This window comes from Argopecten irradians, chromosome 8 (assembly GCF_041381155.1).
Source record: "Argopecten irradians isolate NY chromosome 8, Ai_NY, whole genome shotgun sequence".
Lineage (NCBI taxonomy): Eukaryota > Metazoa > Mollusca > Bivalvia > Pectinida > Pectinidae > Argopecten > Argopecten irradians.
The window spans coordinates 20,450,463-20,472,232 of NC_091141.1; the positions used below are offsets into that span (position 1 = coordinate 20,450,463).

Genomic DNA, 21,770 nt, shown 5'->3' on the forward strand with positions numbered 1-21,770 from the left:
ATGCAAAAGTCAGTATTATTTCCTTGAGAGCATATATAGGGAACCTCCCTATAGAATACCTTCTACACAAGAGTTAGTGTGATGTTTGTATAAGGTGTGGAAGTTCATCAGAAAATTGACATTATATTTATAATATGGAGACTATATATAATTATATCAATTTTAAAGGAATCATCTGATTTACTGTTACACTTGTTTTATAAAATGCATTATAATACAGGTATATTCCTAAATGTTCAACTCTTCATTCTCTTAGATATCCCACAAACTCTATATTCCAATACTTTTATTTCATGCATACCAGCTTGTTTGCTGTACTTCTTAAGCTTTTCTCCTGTGTTGCAAAATTTTTATTTTTTGACACATTTTTCCAGACATCTTTCCTGCAGGCTATTTTCATATTGATTAGAATTTCTGCATTACTTCTATTGAAAGAATAACAACATTCACTGATGATATCACAAAGTAATCTATACTGGAATTTGTCAGTTTAAAGCACACAATTTTGTATGCATCATTGATCTTCATGCTTCAGTTAACACAGGAAAGCCAGGGGGAGATTAAGTGTGATACAGACGACCTAATGATAAAATCCAAAGTGGTAAAAAGTTGGATGATTGTGTTGTACAAGTTAGTACCTAACCCGGTTTATCATGCTTATCACAGTACATTAGAAGGTATTGATTTGTTTTTTATTTGTTCAGTAGTAGTTGTGATGACTATGGTTGATTGTGGTACAGTTCGTTATTTTATTGAAGTTCAAATATTGGCAACAGGCTGTGAGAATTAGATTTCAGTATTTGATACTTTCATTTTGCATCTTTAACATACAAATCTTCTTTTCAAATTTTTGAGATTAGAGCGATAGAGCACCTTTAGTTAAATGCATACAAACGGTTCTAAGATCATATAGTCCAAAATCCAATATGGCCACCATATCCGAGTAATCCTCAAGTTCAACCACTGCCATTATATGGCATGGTGTTCAGATTATTATCATTAAGGCCTTTGCTATGAACCTCGAGTAGATTTTGTTTCATACATTAAATTATTAAATGTGAAATATAAAAAAGACCCTCAGCTGTGTATTCTTAGAAATTAAAAGGAAATTAACACAAAATAAGTTGTTCTGTATGTTTAGATATGATTTTCAGATATTTATTGATGATTTTATTACAATGATTTCAATGATTAGTTAGCTGTTTCACAATAACCAGTTTAAGATTAGTGAATTAAAAACATCTTTTATACCTTCAGACTTGAAATGATGATTTCAAAGATGTGTACATAAATTTTATATTTGTAGTAGCTAACTGTTTTGATAATCACTAGACTGTAATTGTACATTCTGGATTGGCATTCTGTTTTGGATTTTGTTAGAGAGACTTTGTTCAGATATGTAAACTCTGTTTTCGTTACTTTTTTGGTACCTATATCGTTAGTGATGCTATTTTAGGTGTGAGTGTATGTACAATACAGCGTACTATAAATGTCGTGGCCGACGTGACGAGAAGCCTCCTAGTAAATTGTTTGGGGTCTATACTGGAAATTAAGTTAGACAAACACAACAAACCTCTGGTGATAGCTATATTGGTCTACAGATGATTCAATATATGTACCAATAAGTTGATTTATGTCACATTAATTATTAAACATACAAAAATGTGATTAGTTTAATGTTATCACTGAGGAAGCATTGTAAGCCTGTAGGTACCGCCCTCGGGGGACTTGATCAAACATTAAACAATGTTTAATTGAGGCTGCTATATATATGTAGTGAGATAGGTAGTGAAGTCGGGGCGTCACGGGGCACTGACGACACATGTATACAGGTACATTGGTAGATTGTCTTCAGACCTTTACTGGATTTCTGTCCGTGCAGTGAGAAAGTGATGTTCAGCAGATAGTGTTATACATAGTTTAACATGGATGTACATTCCTCTGGAGGATACTTTTTATGATATTTCCAAAAAAGAGTGTTTAATTTTTGTGAAATCATTAAACATGGCAGTTGTCATGTCTCATGTGAAATTATCTGCCAAGGAACCACCGCCCCCAGTGGTGGAGAGTCATAGACAGCAAGGTGAGACTAAATCTGATCCGAGGGTCAGCGGGGAATAGGGGTCAAGGGGGACTACAGTTCAGGGGTGACGAGGGGTCAGGGGGGACTAAGGGGGGACTAAAGGTCAGAAGATCGAAGATCAGGGGGAGCTACATGTCAGATCAGAAAATACATGTAGGGGATAATCTAGGAGAAAACTTTTTGATTTGTTAGTACCTGTTCTGGCATTCAATCATTCATACACATATATGTACAACTTATAAACTTGTAGCATCAATCCGCACGCAGATAAGACAAAGTTTATTGGATGATTCAAATTCTTTATTATTGTTAATAGGATTGTTTTTATATTAATACATGCGCGAAGAAGAAAATATGATACATGGAGAAAAAGCAAAAGTAGATGGAGAGAATGTTGTAAAAAAGCAGTATATTTGATAATATAGTTATATTACATGATGTTCAATGTTTTGATATGAATGTTTTATTATCTACATTGAGATAGTAAAGTCAGACCACCGCTAGTAAAGATTTAACACCTTAACGATGTATTAAAGAATGGTCGCCGCCACTCATTATATTAAAACAGTACTAGTGCTATATCATAATAGAGAATGTTGCATGAGTGAATAACTATGTAAAATAAGTGACTTATATATGAGAGTGACTTATATCATATATACTTCTCATATCGATTGGAACTTTACATAACCACAAAAGTAAGATTCTAATTGTCATATATGTTACTCATATCAATTGAAGCATTAAGAATATAATTTGTGTAAAGACTTTTATCTTAATTAGTTAGCTCTTACTACAATGATGCAGACTGCAGTGTCACAGATCCTGTTTCTAAAGTAGTCACAGCTGTTATGATGCATGTACATTATGATATTTATGACATGGCAGATCAGGCATGACTTAATATATATACATATACCAGTACATTTACCCCTTTAAGACATTAGTACAACGTCATTGTTATCATCGATTGAAGGCCTAAGGGAGATATTTTTTTGTTTTGTTCAAAAAAGCAAATTTTGAATACTCTTATAATAAAGCGATTTGATAAAAGCGCTTTGGTAAAATGCACTTAAAGTATATATCATATCATTATATTGACCAAATTAGGTTTAAGAAAAATAAAGATGAACAATGAAACATTTGGTTTTGATATAAGGCGGATGTCCTTGCCTTTAGATGGATGGGGGTGGAGTGAGGGGGGTGGATGTTCTTGCCTTTAGATGGGTGGGGATGGAGTGAGGGGGTGGATGGAGTGAGGGGGTGAATGGAGTGAGGGGGTGGATGTCCCCACCATCAGATGGGTGGGGATGGAGTGAGGGGGTGGATGGAGTGAGGGGGCTGATGTCCTTGCTTTTAGATAGGTGGGGGTGGAGTGAGGGAGTGGATGTCCTTGCCTTTAGATAGGTGGGGATGGAGTGAGGGGATGGATGTCCTTGTCTTTAGATAGGTGGGGATGGAGTGAGGGGGTGGATGTCCTTGCCTTTAGATAGGTAGGGGTGGAGTGAGGGGGTGGATGTCATTGCCTTAAGATAGGTGGGGATGGAGTGAGGGATGTGGATGTCCTTGCCTTTAGATGGGTGGGGATGGAGTGAGGGGGTGAATGGAGTGAGGGGGTGGATGTCCTTGCCTTTAGATGAGTGGGGATGGAGTGAGGGGGTGGATGTCATTGTCTTAAGATGGGTGGGGATGGAGTGAGGGGGGGGGGTTGGATGTCCTTGCCATTAGATGGGTAGGGATGGAGTGAGGGGGGGTAGATGTCCCTGCCATCAGATGGGTGGGGATGGAGTGAGGGGTAAGATGTTCCTGCCATCAGATGGGTGGGGATTGAGTTGGGGGGGGTGGGGGGTGGGGGGTGGATGTTCCTGCCATCAGATGGGTGGGGATTGAGTGAGGGGGATGTTCCTGCCATCAGATGGGTTGGGATGGAGTGAGGGGGGTGGTAACATACAATTACAATGTAACTAATGTCTTGTCCCATCGCTGCTCTCTGAGATACGGAGGTGGTAACATTTATGTCTAGCTTACAGACATTTCTAGCTTATCCACTAATCATGTTTATTTTTGTGTGTGGATGAGCAACACTGAGGCACTGTTTACAAACATTGTATTGATAATAGTATTTCGCTAAATTTCGTTGACTATAATGTTTCCCTTTTGTTTTCCAGTGGACAGAGTCCTGCAGGAGCTGGCCCGTGGCACACTGCTACACAAGGTTAAGGGCGGGGGCATGTTGTACCCCCGCACCTTCTACCTAGACACCAAGGACATGGTGCTCCGATACTCAGGCTCGGAGAAACGCTTCCGAAAGAAAAAACTCTCATGTGAGTATACCTACAGTAGGAAACTATAACACATAGGAATCTTATATATAGCTGAGCTGAATTTGTTGAATTTTTCATACCAATAATTCCTACCAGGTATATTGTTTTGTCCTTTCGTTTCGACAGTGTGAAGCTGTATTATAAATAAATGGATTGTAATATAGTATGCTATATCTTACAAATTGAAGTTTGGAACGCTGTTCTGGTCAGCATGTTTTACTAATTTGTCAATTTAGACATTGATCAACCTTGGTATGGTGGCAGGGCATTTTTATGTAATGTCATTTTCAAAATATGTCACCAGATCAAATATCATATCTCTGTAGCTATATTGGCTGTAGAACTTATTTGATACTGCCCATATACTAATTCAACAAGAATATTTGTTTTAAAGAAACCATTAAATTGACCATTACACTTGTTTGTGACTTTATCGATAATGGACGGTAATGTACGGGTGTTGACCTTTACTGGAGTTGTACAGAGAGATAATGTGTCTTTGTATAAGACTGTTGGAGTATATTTACGTAGCTGTGATATTTACATTCCTTGCTGTCACACTACAACCCTGTGAGATCCTGCTGATGTGACAGCCACACACTATAATGTGTATGTAAGGTCTGTGAAGGCGTGGGATGTAGGTTGTTCTCAGGAAAAATACATAGGAGTGTAGGTTTACAACATTACAACCTGTATAAGATGTTGGTTTAGACCTTCTTAGGATTTTATAGATCATTGATTCATTTTAAAGAGATGTAGCAGATTTTAAATTTTAAAGAACCATGATACAATTTTATTTTTTATTTTAAGTTCCACCATTAAAATGGTTTGTAGGGGTGGTTGAAGAGAAGTCTGACCATCAGATAAGGAGGTGGGGGAAGAGTGTTGTGTTGTCAGCAAATCATAGGTGGCATAGCTATATAGGCTCATATCAATAAAGGATTAGGCGTGGTTTTCTCTGTCACAATCAACAGAAGAAGTGAAAAAGAGTTCATTGTGATTGAACTTTGTATAAGATCATTATAGGAAGAGAATGAACTTGAATCAAACATTTAAAGAAATAATTGATAAACCCGCTCTACTTGGTTTCTGAAAACCTGGCGAGGCACATATGAACAAATCTATGGTCAACGCTTTTATGAATACCTTGTGTTCAAGTCTTCTATATTGTGAATGAAAATGTTTGTCAAGTTTCTATAATGTGTAAAGGAAATAAGAACTACAGTTAATCCTGTAAGAGGAACTTTACAGGGATTGGAATGATTCGTGATGAATGTGGAAAGTGTAAATGTTATGAATAAGGACATTAAGATATTTATAATACATTAGTATGTTATAGGTATAAGTTTAATGGTTCCCATACTATAGACGACAGGTAAAACTCATTTCCATATTCTGTGTGGGAAGATCAATATATCATCGTAGGTAAAATTGAAATTCTTTACTCTGTTTGGTGATAATATTTGTAGAAAATCTAAATTGAATTCTGACCAAGTTCAATACTGGCCACTTTGATTTTACGATATATTATATATGACGTGGTATCTGATTTAGTATATGTCCACTGAATTGTGGTAGATTTATATAAGTCTGAGCAACAACAAGATTTGTGTCAATGCTGTGCCAGTAAGAATAATACAGAAATGTGCTATGGATTTTGTATGTCTATAGTGTAGACACTCTATTCTTGCTGTGCCCAAAATGTTACCTTTCTGTATATACCCCAGGTTTAAGCCAGATAGAAGATATACTCAGGTTATCTTGGCCTAAAACAGGTGCTTCAAACACTTTAAATAATCACTTAAAGCTGAGAGCATGCTGCATATTCTGTAGAGGCATGTCTCGAATATGTGGCACACTTAAACAAAAAACATTGATCTAACGCCAAACTATTCCAGCTCAGAGTCCTAATGGTAAAATTTGTATTAAGAATCACGATTCTATTCCCATTTCTGACTAACAAACTGACTTTTGTTCATAATTACTGTAAATAAAATGCATCTGCAGGTGCTTTATGTTAAATGCTAAAATATAGACGAATGATGGGTATTAAACCTGGCCCTGTGGACCTACACCTGTGTTTTAGGGGAATTAGAACATGATTAGATGTCTAATCTTTATGCAGAGGTAAAAGAACGGTTTTAAATCAGGACCACCTGGTTGTGGGGAACCATACATAGCCTATGGGATAAAACTCAAATGAATTTTAATAACTGGTATAAAATGGCATTCCTACAGCAAATAAATCTCTGACACTTGTCTATAAATATAGCATTCCTACAGCAAATAAATCTCTGACACTTGTCTGTAAATATAGTAGAGACTCATTCCCGGGAGCTCTCCGGAGATGCTAATCATTAGACTGACCCCCAGGGGCGTGGAGATCTCACGAGATGTTAATGATCAGATAGTAAATAGATCTACATTTAGTATAAAACCTTTAAATTTGAGGACATCATACTGAGTATTTGTGTGTAATGGTTGTCAAAGAGGTTGTTTTGTGTGCGATGACAGAAGTACAGTATCTATTCAGATACGGGCAATATAATGGCTAATAGAGTGTTATAAAACCTAAACTGTTAGAAACACAACTCTGGACTGATTATCACTACAAATATCAGTGCCATCTATACAATTCGGCCCAGAGCAGCTAGAGCCTGGTCAAGGCCACAACATACAATATCGGTGTCAGACATCTTGTATTTTATACCTTATATAGAATGTTCATGAATTGAATTCTGGGGGATGTTTAATTTTGTCCTAAATAGCTCAAAATATTCTCACATTGGTACCAATGTATTTTTGCTAATTACTCACTTCGAAGCTATAGTGCTTCAAGAGTTACTGGAATATATACTGTTTACACAAATGTAGACTTCATGATTCAGGATCAAGTACCGTACATAAGATAGATATTAGTGTATTTATATATAAAGCTATTTCAAAATATCACTGAGAAACTAAGAAATCAGTTAAATATAATTTTTTTACCCGGATCTTTTGCCCACACAGTTTTGTGAAAAGGAAATTGAAAATACAGCTCAATCTTATGGCGTGACACGGTTTGTAGAATCCATTATAACAGCCCCATATTAGAACCTGAATTGCTTGGTTCAGCTGTAAATACCTACATGATTGTCATTACAGTGATAAGGGGGTGTAGTTTAAATGAACACTCCTATAAAAGGTTTAAGTTAAATGTGCTATATACGACAGGTAAACACTCGATATAGGGCTCAGTCATATGATTGGCACATCACAGACTGTTCTATAATCCTCAATTACCTTATTTCATTCTCTGAAACATTTGAAAAATATGTTTTTATTCAAAAATGAAATGGAAAAAGAGAGATACACTGTTCTATTTTTAGATCTTGGTGTTTTACTAGGTGTGGCTATCAACACGATTCAGATTAAATGTACATATTGACCTATCCCAGACAGAAAGCTCACAGGTTAAAAGTTACAGGTAAAAATGTTTGAACATGAAAACTGGTATGAATCACTTTTAATGTGTTAACTACCTACACAAGTACTCATTGGTCTGTCTTATTTAGGTAGAAAATTTAACCTTTTATTGCAAGAAACAAACCTGCATGGTAATTAAGAAGGATAAGGTCCGCCCTCCAACTTTAATCACCTTCCATTTCTTGTCTCTGTCTTTCAAAATGACTTCCCCATCCTCTTTTCAATTCTCTGTGATTTGTGTCCCTTCATCTATTCCTCTCCTGCCCCTTCAACATGTGCCCCTCCACGCCTCCCCCATCCCTCCACTGTCAGTCTGCCCCTATAATATGAACCTCTCAGACCCCTGTCACCCCAACATGTACCCCTCCACCCCACCCTGCCCTTCCCTTCATCCCCTCCCCTATCCCTCTACTTCAGCCTGGCCTGGTTTGTCACCCTAACATATATCCCTCTTTGTCCCTCCCCATCCCTCCTCTATCAGCCTGCCCTGGTTTGTCACCCTAACATATATCCCTCTTTGTCCCTCCCTATCCCTCTACTATCAGTCTGCCCTAGTTTGTCACCCTAACATATATCCCTCTTTGTCCCTCCCCATCCCTCCTCTATCAGCCTGCCTGGTTTGTCACCCTAACATATATCACTCTCAGTCCCTCCCCATCCCTCCTCTATCAGCCTGCCCTGGTTTGTCACCCTAACATATATCCCTCTTTGTCCCTCCCTATCCCTCTACTATCAGTCTGCCCTAGTTTGTCACCCTAACATATATCCCTCTTTGTCCCTCCCCATCCCTCCTCTATCAGTCTGCCCTGGTTTGTCACCCTAACATATATCCCTCTCAGTCCCCTCCTCATCCCTCCTCTATCAGCCTGCCCTGGTTTGTCACCCTAACATATATCCCTCTCAGTCCCTCCCTATCCCTCTACTATCAGTCTGCCCTAGTTTGTCACCCTAACATATATCCCTCTTTGTCCCTCCCCATCCCTCCTCTATCAGTCTGCCCTGGTTTGTCACCCTAACATATATCCCTCTCAGTCCCCTCCTCATCCCTCCTCTATCAGTCTGCCCTGGTTTGTCACCCTAACATATGTCCCTCTCAGTCCCTCCCCATCCCTCCTCTATGAGCCTGTCCTGGTTTGTCACCCTAACATATGTCCCTCTCAGTCCCTCCCAATCCCTCCACTATCAGCCTGCCCTGGTTTGTCACCCTAACATATGTCCCTCTCAGTCCCTCCCCATCCCTCCTCTATCAGCCTGCCCTGGTTTGTCACCCTAACATATATCCCTCTTTGTCCCTCCCCATCCCTCTACTATAAGACTGCCCTGGTTTGTCACCCTAACATATATCCCTCTTTGTCCCTCCCCATCCCTCCTCTATCAGCCTGCCCTGGTTTGTCACCCTAACATATATCCCTCTCAGTCCCCTCCCCATCCCTCCTCTATCAGCCTTGCCTCGTATGTCACCCTAACATATATCCCTCTCAGTCCCCTCCTCATCCCTCCTCTATCAGTCTGCCCTGGTTTGTCACCCTAACATATGTCCCTCTCAGTCCCTCCCCATCCCTCCTCTATCAGCCTGCCCTGGTTTGTCACCCTAACATATATCCCTCTCAGTCCCCCTCCCCATCCCTCCTCTATCAGCCTGCCCTGGTTTGTCACCCTAACATATATCCCTCTCAGTCCCTCCCCATCCCTCCTCTATCAGCCTGCCCTGGTTTATCACCCTAACATATATCCCTCTCAGTCTCTCCCCATCCCTCCTCTATCAGCCTGCCCTGATTTGTCACCCTAACATATATCCCTCTCAGTCCCTCCCCATCCCTCCTCTATCAGCCTGCCCTGGATTGTCACCCTAACATATATCCCTCTCAGTCCCTCCCCATCCCTCCTCTATCAGCCTGCCCTGGTTTGTCACCCTAACATATATCCCTCTTTGTCCCTCCCCATCCCTCCTCTATCAGCCTGCCCTGGTTTGTCACCCTAACATATATCCCTCTCAGTCCCTCCCCATCCCTCCTCTATCAGCCTGCCCTGGTTTGTCACCCTAACATATATCCCTCTCAGTCCATCCCCATCCCTCCTCTATCAGCCCGCCCTGGTTTGTCACCCTAACATATATATCCCTCTCAGTCCCTCCCCATCCCCCCTCTATCAGCCTGCCCTGGTTTGTCACCCTAACATATATCCCTCTCAGTCCCCTCCTCATCCCTCCTCTATCAGCCTGCCCAGGTTTGTCACCCTAACATATATCCCTCTTTGTCCCTCCCCATCCCTCCTCTATCAGCCTGCCCTGGTTTGTCACCCTAACATATATCCCTCTCAGTCCCTCCCCATCCCTCCTCTATCAGCCTGCCCTGGTTTGTCACCCTAACATATATCCATCTTTGTCCCTCCCCATCCCTCCTCTATCAGTCTGCCCTCGTTTGTCACCCTAACATATATCCCTCTCAGTCCCTCCCCATCCCTTCTCTATCAGCCTGCCCTCGTTTGTCACCCTAACATATATCCCTCTCAGTCCCTCCCCATCCCTCCTCTATCAGTCTGCCCTCGTTTGTCACCCTAACATATATCCCTCTCAGTCCCTCCCCATCCCTTCTCTATCAGCCTGCCCTCGTTTGTCACCCTAACATTTATCCCTCTTTGTCCATCCCCATCCCTCCTCTATCAGTCTGCCCTCGTTTGTCACCCTAACATATATCCCTCTCAGTCCCTCCCCATCCCTTCTCTATCAGCCTGCCCTCGTTTGTCACCCTAACATTTATCCATCTTTGTCCCTCCCCATCCCTCCTCTATCAGTCTGCCCTCGTTTGTCACCCTAACATATATCCCTCTCAGTCCCTCCCCATCCCTTCTCTATCAGCCTGCCCTCGTTTGTCACCCTAACATTTATCCCTCTTTGTCCCTCCCCATCCCTCCTCTATCAGCCTGCCCTCGTTTGTCACCCTAACATATATCCCTCTCAGTCCCTCCCCATCCCTCCTCTATCAGCCTGCCCTCATTTGTCACCCTAACATATATCCCTCTTTGTCCCTCCCCATCCCTCCTCTATCAGCCTGCCCTAGTTTGTCACCCTAACATATATCCCTCTCAGTCCCTCCCCATCCCTCCTCTATCAGCCTGCCCTGGTTTGTCACCCTAACATATATCCCTCTTTGTCCCTCCCCATCCCTCCTCTATCAGCCTGCCCTGGTTTGTCACCCTAACATATATCCCTCTCAGTCCCTCCCCATCCCTCCTCTATCAGCCTGCCCTGGTTTGTCACCCTAACATATATCCCTCTTTGTCCCTCCCCATCCCTCCTCTATCAGCCTGCCCTGGTTTGTCACCCTAACATATATCCCTCTTTGTCCCTCCCCATCCCTCCTCTATCAGCCTGCCCTGGTTTGTCACCCTAACATATATCCCTCTTTGTCCCTCCCCATCCCTCCTCTATCAGCCTGCCCTGGTTTGTCACCCTAACATATATCCCTCTCAGTCTCTCCCCATCCCTCCTCTATATATCAGCCTGCCCTGGTTTGTCACCCTAACATATATCCCTCTCAGTCCATCCCCATCCCTCCTCTATCAGCCTGCCCTGGTTTGTCACCCTAACATATATCCCTCTTTGTCCCTCCCCATCCCTCCTCTATCAGCCTGCCCTGGTTTGTCACCCTAACATATATCCCTCTCAGTCCCTCCCCATCCCTCCTCTATCAGCCTGCCCTGGTTTGTCACCCTAACATATATCCCTCTTTGTCCCTCCCCATCCCTCCTCTATCAGCCTGCCCTGGTTTGTCACCCTAACATATATCCCTCTCAGTCCCTCCCCATCCCTCCTCTATCAGCCTGGCCTCATTTGTCACCCTAACATATATCCCTCTCAGTCCCTCCCCATCCCTCCTCTATCAGCCTGCCCTGGTTTGTCACCCTAACATATATCCCTCTCAGTCCATCCCCATCCCTCCTCTATCAGCCTGCCCTGGTTTGTCACCCTAACATGTAATAATCTATCCCTTTACAACTTCTCCCCAGTTTGAGTCACATGATCTGACCTATAGATTCGACATGTAGTTAACTATACAACAAGATAACAGTAATGTAGGATGTTAATTAGTTATCATGTGATTTATAAATCTGAATGGAGATGATTAAATGAAATGAATCACCATTACTTATGAATTAGAATGGTGGGGGTGACTGAATCAATTACCTTCAGACTTTTGTTCTCAAGTGCTACTTCATGACAACACCGTTAATTTACAAGATTTGAATATTTTTGTTTATGTCAAATTATGTAATTGATTTTGCATGTGAAGTAAAATACATTTTTTGTTTGATGTTTGTTACAGGGCAGATTTCCAAGATTCGAGAAGTACGAGACGGAGAGAAGGATTACTCCAAAAGATTGGACCCGTTTGATGTAAGTATTACATACTGTATTTAACATAATAAGCACCCAGGGCACTAAAACATATAAAAAATAAGTAGATGATAGAATGAAATATTGGCTTGTCATCTGTAAAAATTTTTGCACAATGTAAGCTATAAATCATATTGAAAAAGAAATCAAATAAAGAAACCTACATAACTTTCCAGTCTGCATCTAATTCGTAGTAAAAGAATTTTAGGCTTGAAAAAGAGAGAAGGGTGCTTATAGTGATCGGGATACTTATCAGGTCGAATACGGTAAGTTTAACTTAAAATTGAGTTCCAAGTGGCATTTATGTTTGTCTTCCAACTCTGGGATGTGATGATCAAGTCAGCTAATTTAGCCTCAGAGATGCTCTACTACTGGTCAGTGTACTAAACATTGGTGGTCAAGTGGTCAAGTTGTATGATATTCTCCAGCCTTTTTATTCTGATTGAGAACCAATTGTGAGATGGTTGCCAGTGTACATGCTGTATAGAGATTGTCCTTTAGAGTTGTTTCTGTAGCTAATCACTAATCAATCATTCCTTCATCACAAGCTCACAATCTCTTTAATGACTTTTACTGTTAAAATCAGACAATAACAAACCAAACAATAGATGTACAATGGATGATAAACTTATCACAAAGATATTCCCCCAGGATTGATATAAGTACATGTACTACAAACAAACTGTCTTTCGCATTTGATTTATTTATGTGAATTTTACAATCACCATAAATTTGTGAAAGTTTATATCCATAAAAATCAATATCTTCCACAATTCTTGCACAACTATATTGAAATGAAAGGTAATTTCATGAAATATTTAATCTCTGTAAAAATGCTTTGAATAGGAAAGCGCTAAGTTTAGTAGCCTCGAGTTTGTTTACAGTAATTAGTAGTACCTATTGCATGATGCCTGAACTCACATGTCATATACCATCGTCTTTACGTATACTTTGACTGTTTAATATTAGCTTTTTATCTTATAACTTCTGTTTTTATTTAGATGATTTTATTTTAGAATGTTCACAATATTGTTTCATTAGTACATTCTTAAAGCAAGTAATTAGCTTTGATCTATCACATGTTGCTGTGCCTTATAATTAATCATTATTTTAGGCAATGGAAGTTTTAAAATTAAAAAAAAAGGTATTTTTTAAAGAATATTGATATTTTAAGACATGTATGTTCAGATAAGCAGAAAAAAAAAAAACAATAAAAAGACTCACAAGATTTTAAAAAAATACTCTTACCAGGTAATGAAAAAGAATAAGAGTAAAAACAGTTATAATTGTTAGGTCTTATACTCTATAGGCTAAGTATAAAACAGAAGATTGATATTTGTGTTGTATAGACTCCGAAGCTGGTAAGTACAAATGCCTGTCAACACCTGGCTTTGTAGGACTATGATAATCTACAGCTCTGATAAACTAACTCCACTATCTATACAAACAAGGGTCATATCTTGGTATTGTTTATCTGGAGCCTTAAAAACAGTATTGTACCTAATCAATATAACTTATTGATATCATTTATTACTCACCTCCTCCCACACCCTAAAGTAATATTCATGTAAAATATAGAAGATAATACGTTAATGACAGTTCAGAGGGGGGACATCAGCTGCGGTGGCCAAGTGGTTAAGATGTCCCAACATATAACCACAAACCCTCCACTTTTGTACCACGGTGACAGAGTGGTTAAGATGTCCCAATATATCACCACAAGCCCTCCACCTCTGTATCCCGATGGCTGAGTGAGGATGTCCCGACATATTACCACAAACCCTCCACTTCTGTACTAGGGTGACAGAGTGGTTAAGATGTCCTGACATATTACCACAAACAATCCACCTCTGTACCACGGTGACAGAGTGGTAAAGATGTCCCAACATATTACTACAAGCCCTCCACCTCTGTACCACGGTGACAGTGGTTGAAGATGTCCCAATATATTACCACAAGCCCTCCACCTCTATATCGCAATGGCTGAGTGAGGATGTCCCAATATATTACTACAAGCCCTCCACCTCTGTACCACGGTGGCTGAGTGGTAAGGATGTCCCAATATATTACTACAAGCCCTCCACCTCTGTACCACGGTGGCTGAGTGGTAAGGATGTCCCAATATATTACCACAAGCCCTCCACCTCTATATCGCAATGGCTGAGTGAGGATGTCCCAATATATTACTACAAGCCCTCCACCTCTGTACCACGGTGACAGAGTGGTAAAGATGTCCCAATATATTACTACAAGCCCTCCACCTCTGTACCACGGTGGCTGAGTGCTTAGGATGTCCCAATATATTACCACAAGCCCTCCACCTCTGTACCACAGTGGCTGAGTGAGGATGTCCCAATATATTACCACAAGCCTTCCACCTCTGTACCACGGTGGCTGAGTGCTTAGGATGTCCCAATATATTACCACAAACCCTCCACTTCTGTACCATGATGGCTGAGTGGTTAAGATATCCTGACATGTTACCACAAATCCTCCACTTCTGTACCACGATGGCTGAGTGGTTAAGATGTCCCAACATATAACCACAAACCCTCCACTTCTGTACCACGATGGCTGAGTGGTTAAGATGTCCCAACATATAACCACAAACCCTCCACTTCTGTACCACGATGGCTGAGTGGTTAAGATGTCCTGACATATTACCACAAGCCCTCCATCTCTGTGCCACGGTGGCGGAGTGGTTAGGATGTCCCAATATATAACCACAAGCCCTCCATCTCTGTGCCACGGTGGCAGAGTGGGTAAGATGTCCTGACATATTACCACAAGCCCTCCATCTCTGTGCCACGGTGGCGGAGTGGTTAGGATGTCCCAACATATTACCACAAGCTCTCTACCTCTGTGCCGCAGTGGCCAAGTGGTAACGATGTCCCAAGATATTACCACCAGCCTTCCACCCTTCTCCAGATACTTGCCGCTGGTCGGTGATATTCTCTGTGTACTCTGGCTTTCTTTTAACCTGGCATGTCTTTAAATGACCCTGTCATAGGACATTAAACTAATCAATCAGCTGATCTGTAGAAAAAAAAGAAATTTTATCCATTTTTTTTATATATGTCTTCCATATTTTGATATTTGTATAGACTTGAACATGAAAATAAATGTCTTCAGGTTCATTTCAGTTAAAATAAGTTACTTTATTTTCCCTATCCCAAACTTTTTAATCACATCTTTCTCATTAATGCACATTTTATTTTTGCATTATCAAAATTACAAATACTGCTTTTGCTATAAATGCTTTATAATGTACTTTTTAAAAAATCTTAATTAATACTCTTATTATTAACAATTATATATATGACGAGGACTTAATTAGGAAACAGATGATTGTATAAGATTAGGTAGGGTACAAATCATGTACAGAGTTCATGTCCCATCGCCGACTGAGTTACATATAAATAGTAATTCCACACTTGTAGCTGTAAATGGCTACCTGAAAGGCTGTACATTTGTTGCACTGTAAAGTGCTCTGAGTACACATACAGGTATTGTGTCATATCCTGATGTTTTAGTGAGATGGTAATTTAAGTAATTAAAAGATAATATCTCATTACCATGGTAACATCTTTGTCTTTTGATACATTATAGTTGTAAGGTTGTACATTGATATTGTATTTGTTAGTATATTCCATGTACATTTCAGCGAGATTGTACTAGATAAATAACAACTGCCTTACTGTGGTGACAGTATTTTCTGCTGGTCAATAAGCTGATCTAATGTTTTAGGTACAGACCTTGGCTCTAAGGTTTCAGTGAATTTGTACTATGTACTTTGACAGATAGAATTTGAGGATGCAGGTTGTCAGCTGTTTGTCTGTAAACAAAATGATAGACTCATTACTCCTCCTAAAATGCATGAGGGATTGCAACAAAATTTGGTGATTATTATCCTTATACAAGTGTAGAGATGTAGTTAATCAATATCAAAACAAAATGATTTATAAAGTTATGCCCCTTTGTTACAGTGTGATAAACAGCTACTCCTCCTTAACTACTGGAGAGAATTCAATGAAATTTGGTGGTTTTAATTTGATGTGTCATTTATATCCGAACAAAATACCTCAAATGTTTTCAGAGTTATGCTCCTTTATGACAAAGGGAGAAGGGGGGTGTATAAATTGGCCGTTTGGATGATAGTTCTAGTTACACAATAATTCAATGATGCTTTAATATATAGAATGGTTGTACTGTTTTTGTGCTGTACATTGGTGTAGAGTACAAACCAAGGTTTATGTACTGATAATGCTGATCTGTCACTCTTCTGCTAATTATTTACTGTTATACCTGTCTGTCTGTCATAGTCAATTCCTCAGAGAAAGGTCAAAAGGTCAAGGTTTGTTGGCTGTTCTCCATCTTGCCTTGGCCTTGTGACATAGTAGCTATGAAGAGTTTGTTTGTATACACATATATGTCTTTATACATGTATACTTGATGTGATTAGAGCACTATATTATCTGTAATATGGTTATGATATTATTATATCAAAACATAACATGTGTTACAACACATTGTTGTAATTTCATGAATAATTAAGCATACCATGATAAATACAGGCAGCATACAGATGTCCCTAGACTGACCACCAGACCCTAAGTTGTTGATACTAGATTACCTCCCACTAGAATGGCTACTAGACCCTAAGTTATTGATACTGATTATCTCCCCCTGACTTGGCCACAAGACCTCAAATTATTGATACTAGATTATCTCCCCCTAGACTGACCACCAAACCCTAAGTTATTGATACTAGATTATCTCCCCCTAGACTGACCACCAAACCCTAAGTTATTGATTCTAGATTATCTCCCCCTAGACTGGCCACCAGAACCTTAATTGTTAATAAGATTTTCTCAGTAGAATTCTAATACTAGATTATCTCCCCTTGGATTGAAACTTAATATGGTGGACATGTTACAGATGTAAATATTATGAAACCAATTTTGAGTGATGTTTTTAATATACTAGAGAGTGGTGACCAGGGTAAGATGTCCCTTGTTACAGACAAAATCACTGTCTGTGTCTTAATTTAGGATTATCTAGACATGTAAAAAACAGTCAGTTTATATGATGTATGTGTCAAGCAGAACTTAATTAAACAGTGTAACACCTCTTAATTTGTAAGGTTCATTGCTTTGATATCACAGTCTATTAATACTCTGTCTTACTCCTATGATCTGATATGTAGACTGTATGTGTATGTATGGTATTAATTAGTGTGAAGACACACAGGTAGGCCTATATACAAAATATATTATAACATCGGATGACTTAATCTTGAGGGATGTGTATGCGTAGGTTTGAATGAATAGTGATGTTTAATTCATTGGCATATTACACAAATGAATTATGGTATGGGGTAATCCTAATCTAGCATGATGTCATAAAACAGCAGGGACCCATCTCGTGATAACTGTTCAGTATGACAGTTAAAAATGGTGCATGATGTAGGCAGGGTAACATATAGCATTACAAATAACATATAGTTTACAGTAAAAAATATTACCTTTATAAAGTTCATAAAAATTACCCTTCAGTAACACATTTTTGTGTTGTCGTATTTATTTATTAACCTTGTGTTATCCTATCTATAGTTACTAAGTTATATTGACCTTGATATTGATTTGTATAATACTAAGTTATCTTGACCTTGATATTGATTTGTATAATGGCCCTGACATTGGATGGTGGTGACAACAATATTTTGCCATATTTAAGATAGAGAGGATGTTCCAAACTCATTTTTTGTTAAAAGAGTGTATTGTTATGACCTTGTTATCTACCACTATTTCTCAGAAAGTACTGAAGGGATCTGTCTCAATTTTCATATATAGGTTCCACTTGGACCCTAGTTGTACTGCATATTGCATTGTGGGATTGAGGGGTCATCCAGATGGCCGACAGACTACTCATCTTGAATTTTGATAGTTGAAGGTTGAAAAGGAAAGAAAAGATGTCTCTTTTTATTGTAAGACATAGAACATTCTAAGTGGATGCCAAGATCCCTCTGGGATCTCTTGTCTATATTTTACAGAGAGTTACATAGCCCTGATATAACATTGATGTTTTTATACAGAGAGGGCTTTGCTTTGCTGTGATATTTAATTTTTTTTTTGTATTTTACAGAGATGATGTTGCTTTGCTGTGATATTTAATTTTTTTTTTTGTATTTTACAGAGAGGGCGTTGCTTTGCTGTGATATTTGGTGCGAACCATGAGGTACTCTATCTCTACAGTAACTCTATATATGAGAGGGACATGTGGGTCAAGGGCATCCAGTTTGCCATTCACATGGAACAGTACATGGACCAAAAACAACAGGCCGATAGATATCCTTTTATTTGATTGGTCATCCATCAGGATGTAAGGGTCAAAGGTCATATGTATAATCATGTCTCAGACAAGACTGTGTACTGAGATAGGTGCAATATTGCCTTGTGTAATTCTGTTGTAATTTGTGGACCATTTTAGCACTTGTAATACACTTCCTGTCATCAAAATTCACTTTTAGCGTCCCTTCAATCTAAAGACAACATTGTTGTAATTATGTCACTGTTCGAATTTGACACTTTTAAGTGTTCCTGTCAAAATGTCAGGTGTACGCTCATTATAAGTTTGGCCACTTTGGGAAATTGTTGCATTTCAAGTGAACTGATGAGGTAATTATTGGCTATTATAATCCATGTCCTCTTCTAGAGCTACTTGTTGTTAGTGATATTGTGTGCTCTGTTCATAAATTTTAATGATCTTTGTTTTTTTACTGCCTTTTAAAAAAAGATTTCCCCTTTTTCCATGGAAATGTCTGTATGGTTTCCTGTAATTAACTCAACGTGTAGCCCAATTTGGCTTCTACCCTAGTGCTTAAGTTCAGGTTTTATCATAAAACTACGTAAATTAAATGTTAATATGCGTTACTGATGTTTGAATGATGTATACCAGTGTGCTTTATAGAAACCTGTTACTACTACATCTTCTGTGTTTTGAAGGTTTTTGATGCTGAAATGATAGGATTTTGATTTCAAATGACATTTTAAAACTATTTCAGCAGTTAGTGTTTGCTACATTTGTGGTATGGTGGTGTACATATGCCCTTTCAGTAGGCCAGTTAATATCTTATCTAGATTTGAAACACGTGACCATAGATATAACAATAAGATATATTTATATTGTTTTAGTGGGTTTTTTTAAAAATCATTCCTTTTTATTGGTCAAGTTTTGCCGATTAAGATAAACATGAGAATTTCTGCACATGATTATTTGTGATGATGACCCTGAGTACCCATTGAACTGTTTACCATGTCACTTTGTATATTTATGTTTTAGAATGCTTTCACAAAATTTCATCTATTTGTACCTGGATGTTGATATTCCTTAACACAATTCACATGGATCAAAGATGCCTTCAATATGGCCGACAAAAACAACGATGGCAGTCTGGACTTTGAAGAAGTGATGAAACTTCTGAAACAGTTAAATGCCGACATGGACAAGAAATATGTGAAAGCCTTATTTGATGTAAGAACACTTTCTTGTACAAAATTAATTTCTCTTTATAAAAATTTAGATTTCCTAATAATTACCACCTACCCATGGGAAAGTTTGTAACAATTACCTCCCCATTATAACTAAGGAATGTTAAATCATAATGGTAATATGTGTCTCTCCTTTAAAAAGTAACTACCAGTATCTTCTGTTCCAATGCGACTGATTTTGTGATTGTTATCTCCCCTTTGAAAATAACAGACTTTGTGATAGTTACCTCCCCTTGGTCTGCACATTCTGCTTCTGTTGCTGTTTATTTACTTCTGAAATGTTAATGTAATAAGAGGTTGTACCATATTATTGTCCAGCTGGGAGTTATATTTGCGTAAGTCCTTATTGCAATTCATATATAGATATATATATAATTAATTACATGTATATTTTTATGGCTGCAGTTATATTACCATGAACCTGCCGGCCAATATTGACTTGCCACTGATCAAGTGTAGTTATGGGTAACATGGCTATATAATTGACCTAATTCTACCAGGACTTGCCACACTATCATCATTACTCTTTCAATCTGTGTTGTAACAATTTCTGCACCAATACCCTTCCTCAATGCACCAGAATTGATTGTCGATTATTGTCTCTAAACCTTCCACAAACAACTGATATTGACATGAAAATTGATGTGGAAAATCTGATATCAAGTTCTGTGTACATACTTAACCATTATGTGTAGAACAGAATGTATATAAGCTTAAGAGGAATAGAAACTAGCTGATAGATAGAATTTAAATTTAGGTGAAATCAAAATTATTTTTATGACATTGATGATATTTTATGTGATCTGATGAATATTTGATTTGTTATGCATGGAATAGCAGAAGATTAAAACATGACCAAAATGTCTGTTCTCAAGGACAGACATCAGTCTTTGAATTTGGAGATACCACTCCATAATCCCCGATAGTCCTATTTCAATATGTCATCGTGTTGTGTTGACTGCATCAGTGTTTTATTTATACAGAATAAGGTTTCCGTCCCATGACTGAAGATCCTTTAGGATAATCATACTGAAACTTCAAGAACACTTTCCTTAGGGACAATACTTGCTTGAAATTGTTTTGTAGGATCAAATGCCAAAGGTCAAGGTCGATGATACTAAAAATAAAATTACTGTATTCAAGAGAAAAATAATCCTTTTTGGTGATAAAATTTAAATTTCATGGCCGCCTATATAGCATAGGGAAAATGGTCATTTGGTATTGATTACCTTGTGCAAGGTGAAGGTCACCATTACTATCAGTAGAAACCATATTTCCATGCAGGCAAAATTTCTCTTGTTCCTGGTTCCTTTCCTTCTAGAACGTATGCAGCTTTACAGAATTCTGAAACCTATCATTGTCAGGGATTTGTAAATCAGTATTAAGGGTTATAATCAATGGTGTGTATATCTATGTTAGGAGAGAAGTAAGGAAACTTCCATATTCATGAAAGTGTTCCCTAGGCAGTTTTATGTCCCCAAGTGGTGTTTTGTCACTTACGCTAAAGTACTAAAATCTGGAGTATGGTAATATAGGACGGTCATCAGACACTCCTAGAAAGTCAGCAATCTGACATACTCATCATCAGCCAAATAAATATCCTTTATCTCAATTAGATAGGAAGCATTAGGTACATCAGGAACCATTAGGTACATCAGGAACCATTAGGTACATCAAGAACCAATGGGTACATCAGGAACAATTATATACTATATAAGATATCTTATATTTCAGTGAAGACATCTTATATATATGCAGTGAAATTAAGGATCGACATTGCTCTTTGAACAAATGTCATGTTGGCTTGCCGTAATATGAAGACTTTTGGAAGGCCAATGAATGCATTTAGACTGGTTTTCATTGCCCGACTATTCACTTTAGAAATTAATCTAATGGTTTTATGAGATCAGTGGTAGTTGGTCCAGTGACGATTCACTATCAATCACTAT

General features: G+C 38.8%; 1 protein-coding gene across 9 annotated transcripts in view; it reads left to right on the forward strand.

Moving 5' to 3' along the window:
- The window catches only part of LOC138329633 (1-phosphatidylinositol 4,5-bisphosphate phosphodiesterase delta-4-like), a 57,466-nt gene that overhangs the window by 17,167 nt on the left and 18,529 nt on the right, over positions 1 to 21,770 (forward strand). For 7 of the 9 annotated variants that reach the window (XM_069276742.1, XM_069276740.1, XM_069276744.1 and 4 more), the window contains 4 exons: positions 4,252 to 4,407; positions 12,201 to 12,271; positions 18,467 to 18,618; positions 19,675 to 19,804. In XM_069276742.1, the coding sequence (XP_069132843.1) occupies positions 4,252 to 4,407; positions 12,201 to 12,271; positions 18,467 to 18,618; positions 19,675 to 19,804 (509 nt within the window). Of the gene's footprint in view, positions 1 to 1,831; positions 2,084 to 4,251; positions 4,408 to 12,200; positions 12,272 to 18,466; positions 18,619 to 19,674; positions 19,805 to 21,770 lie in introns of those variants that run through there. The other 2 variants (XM_069276737.1, XM_069276738.1) reach the window with 2 other exon arrangements.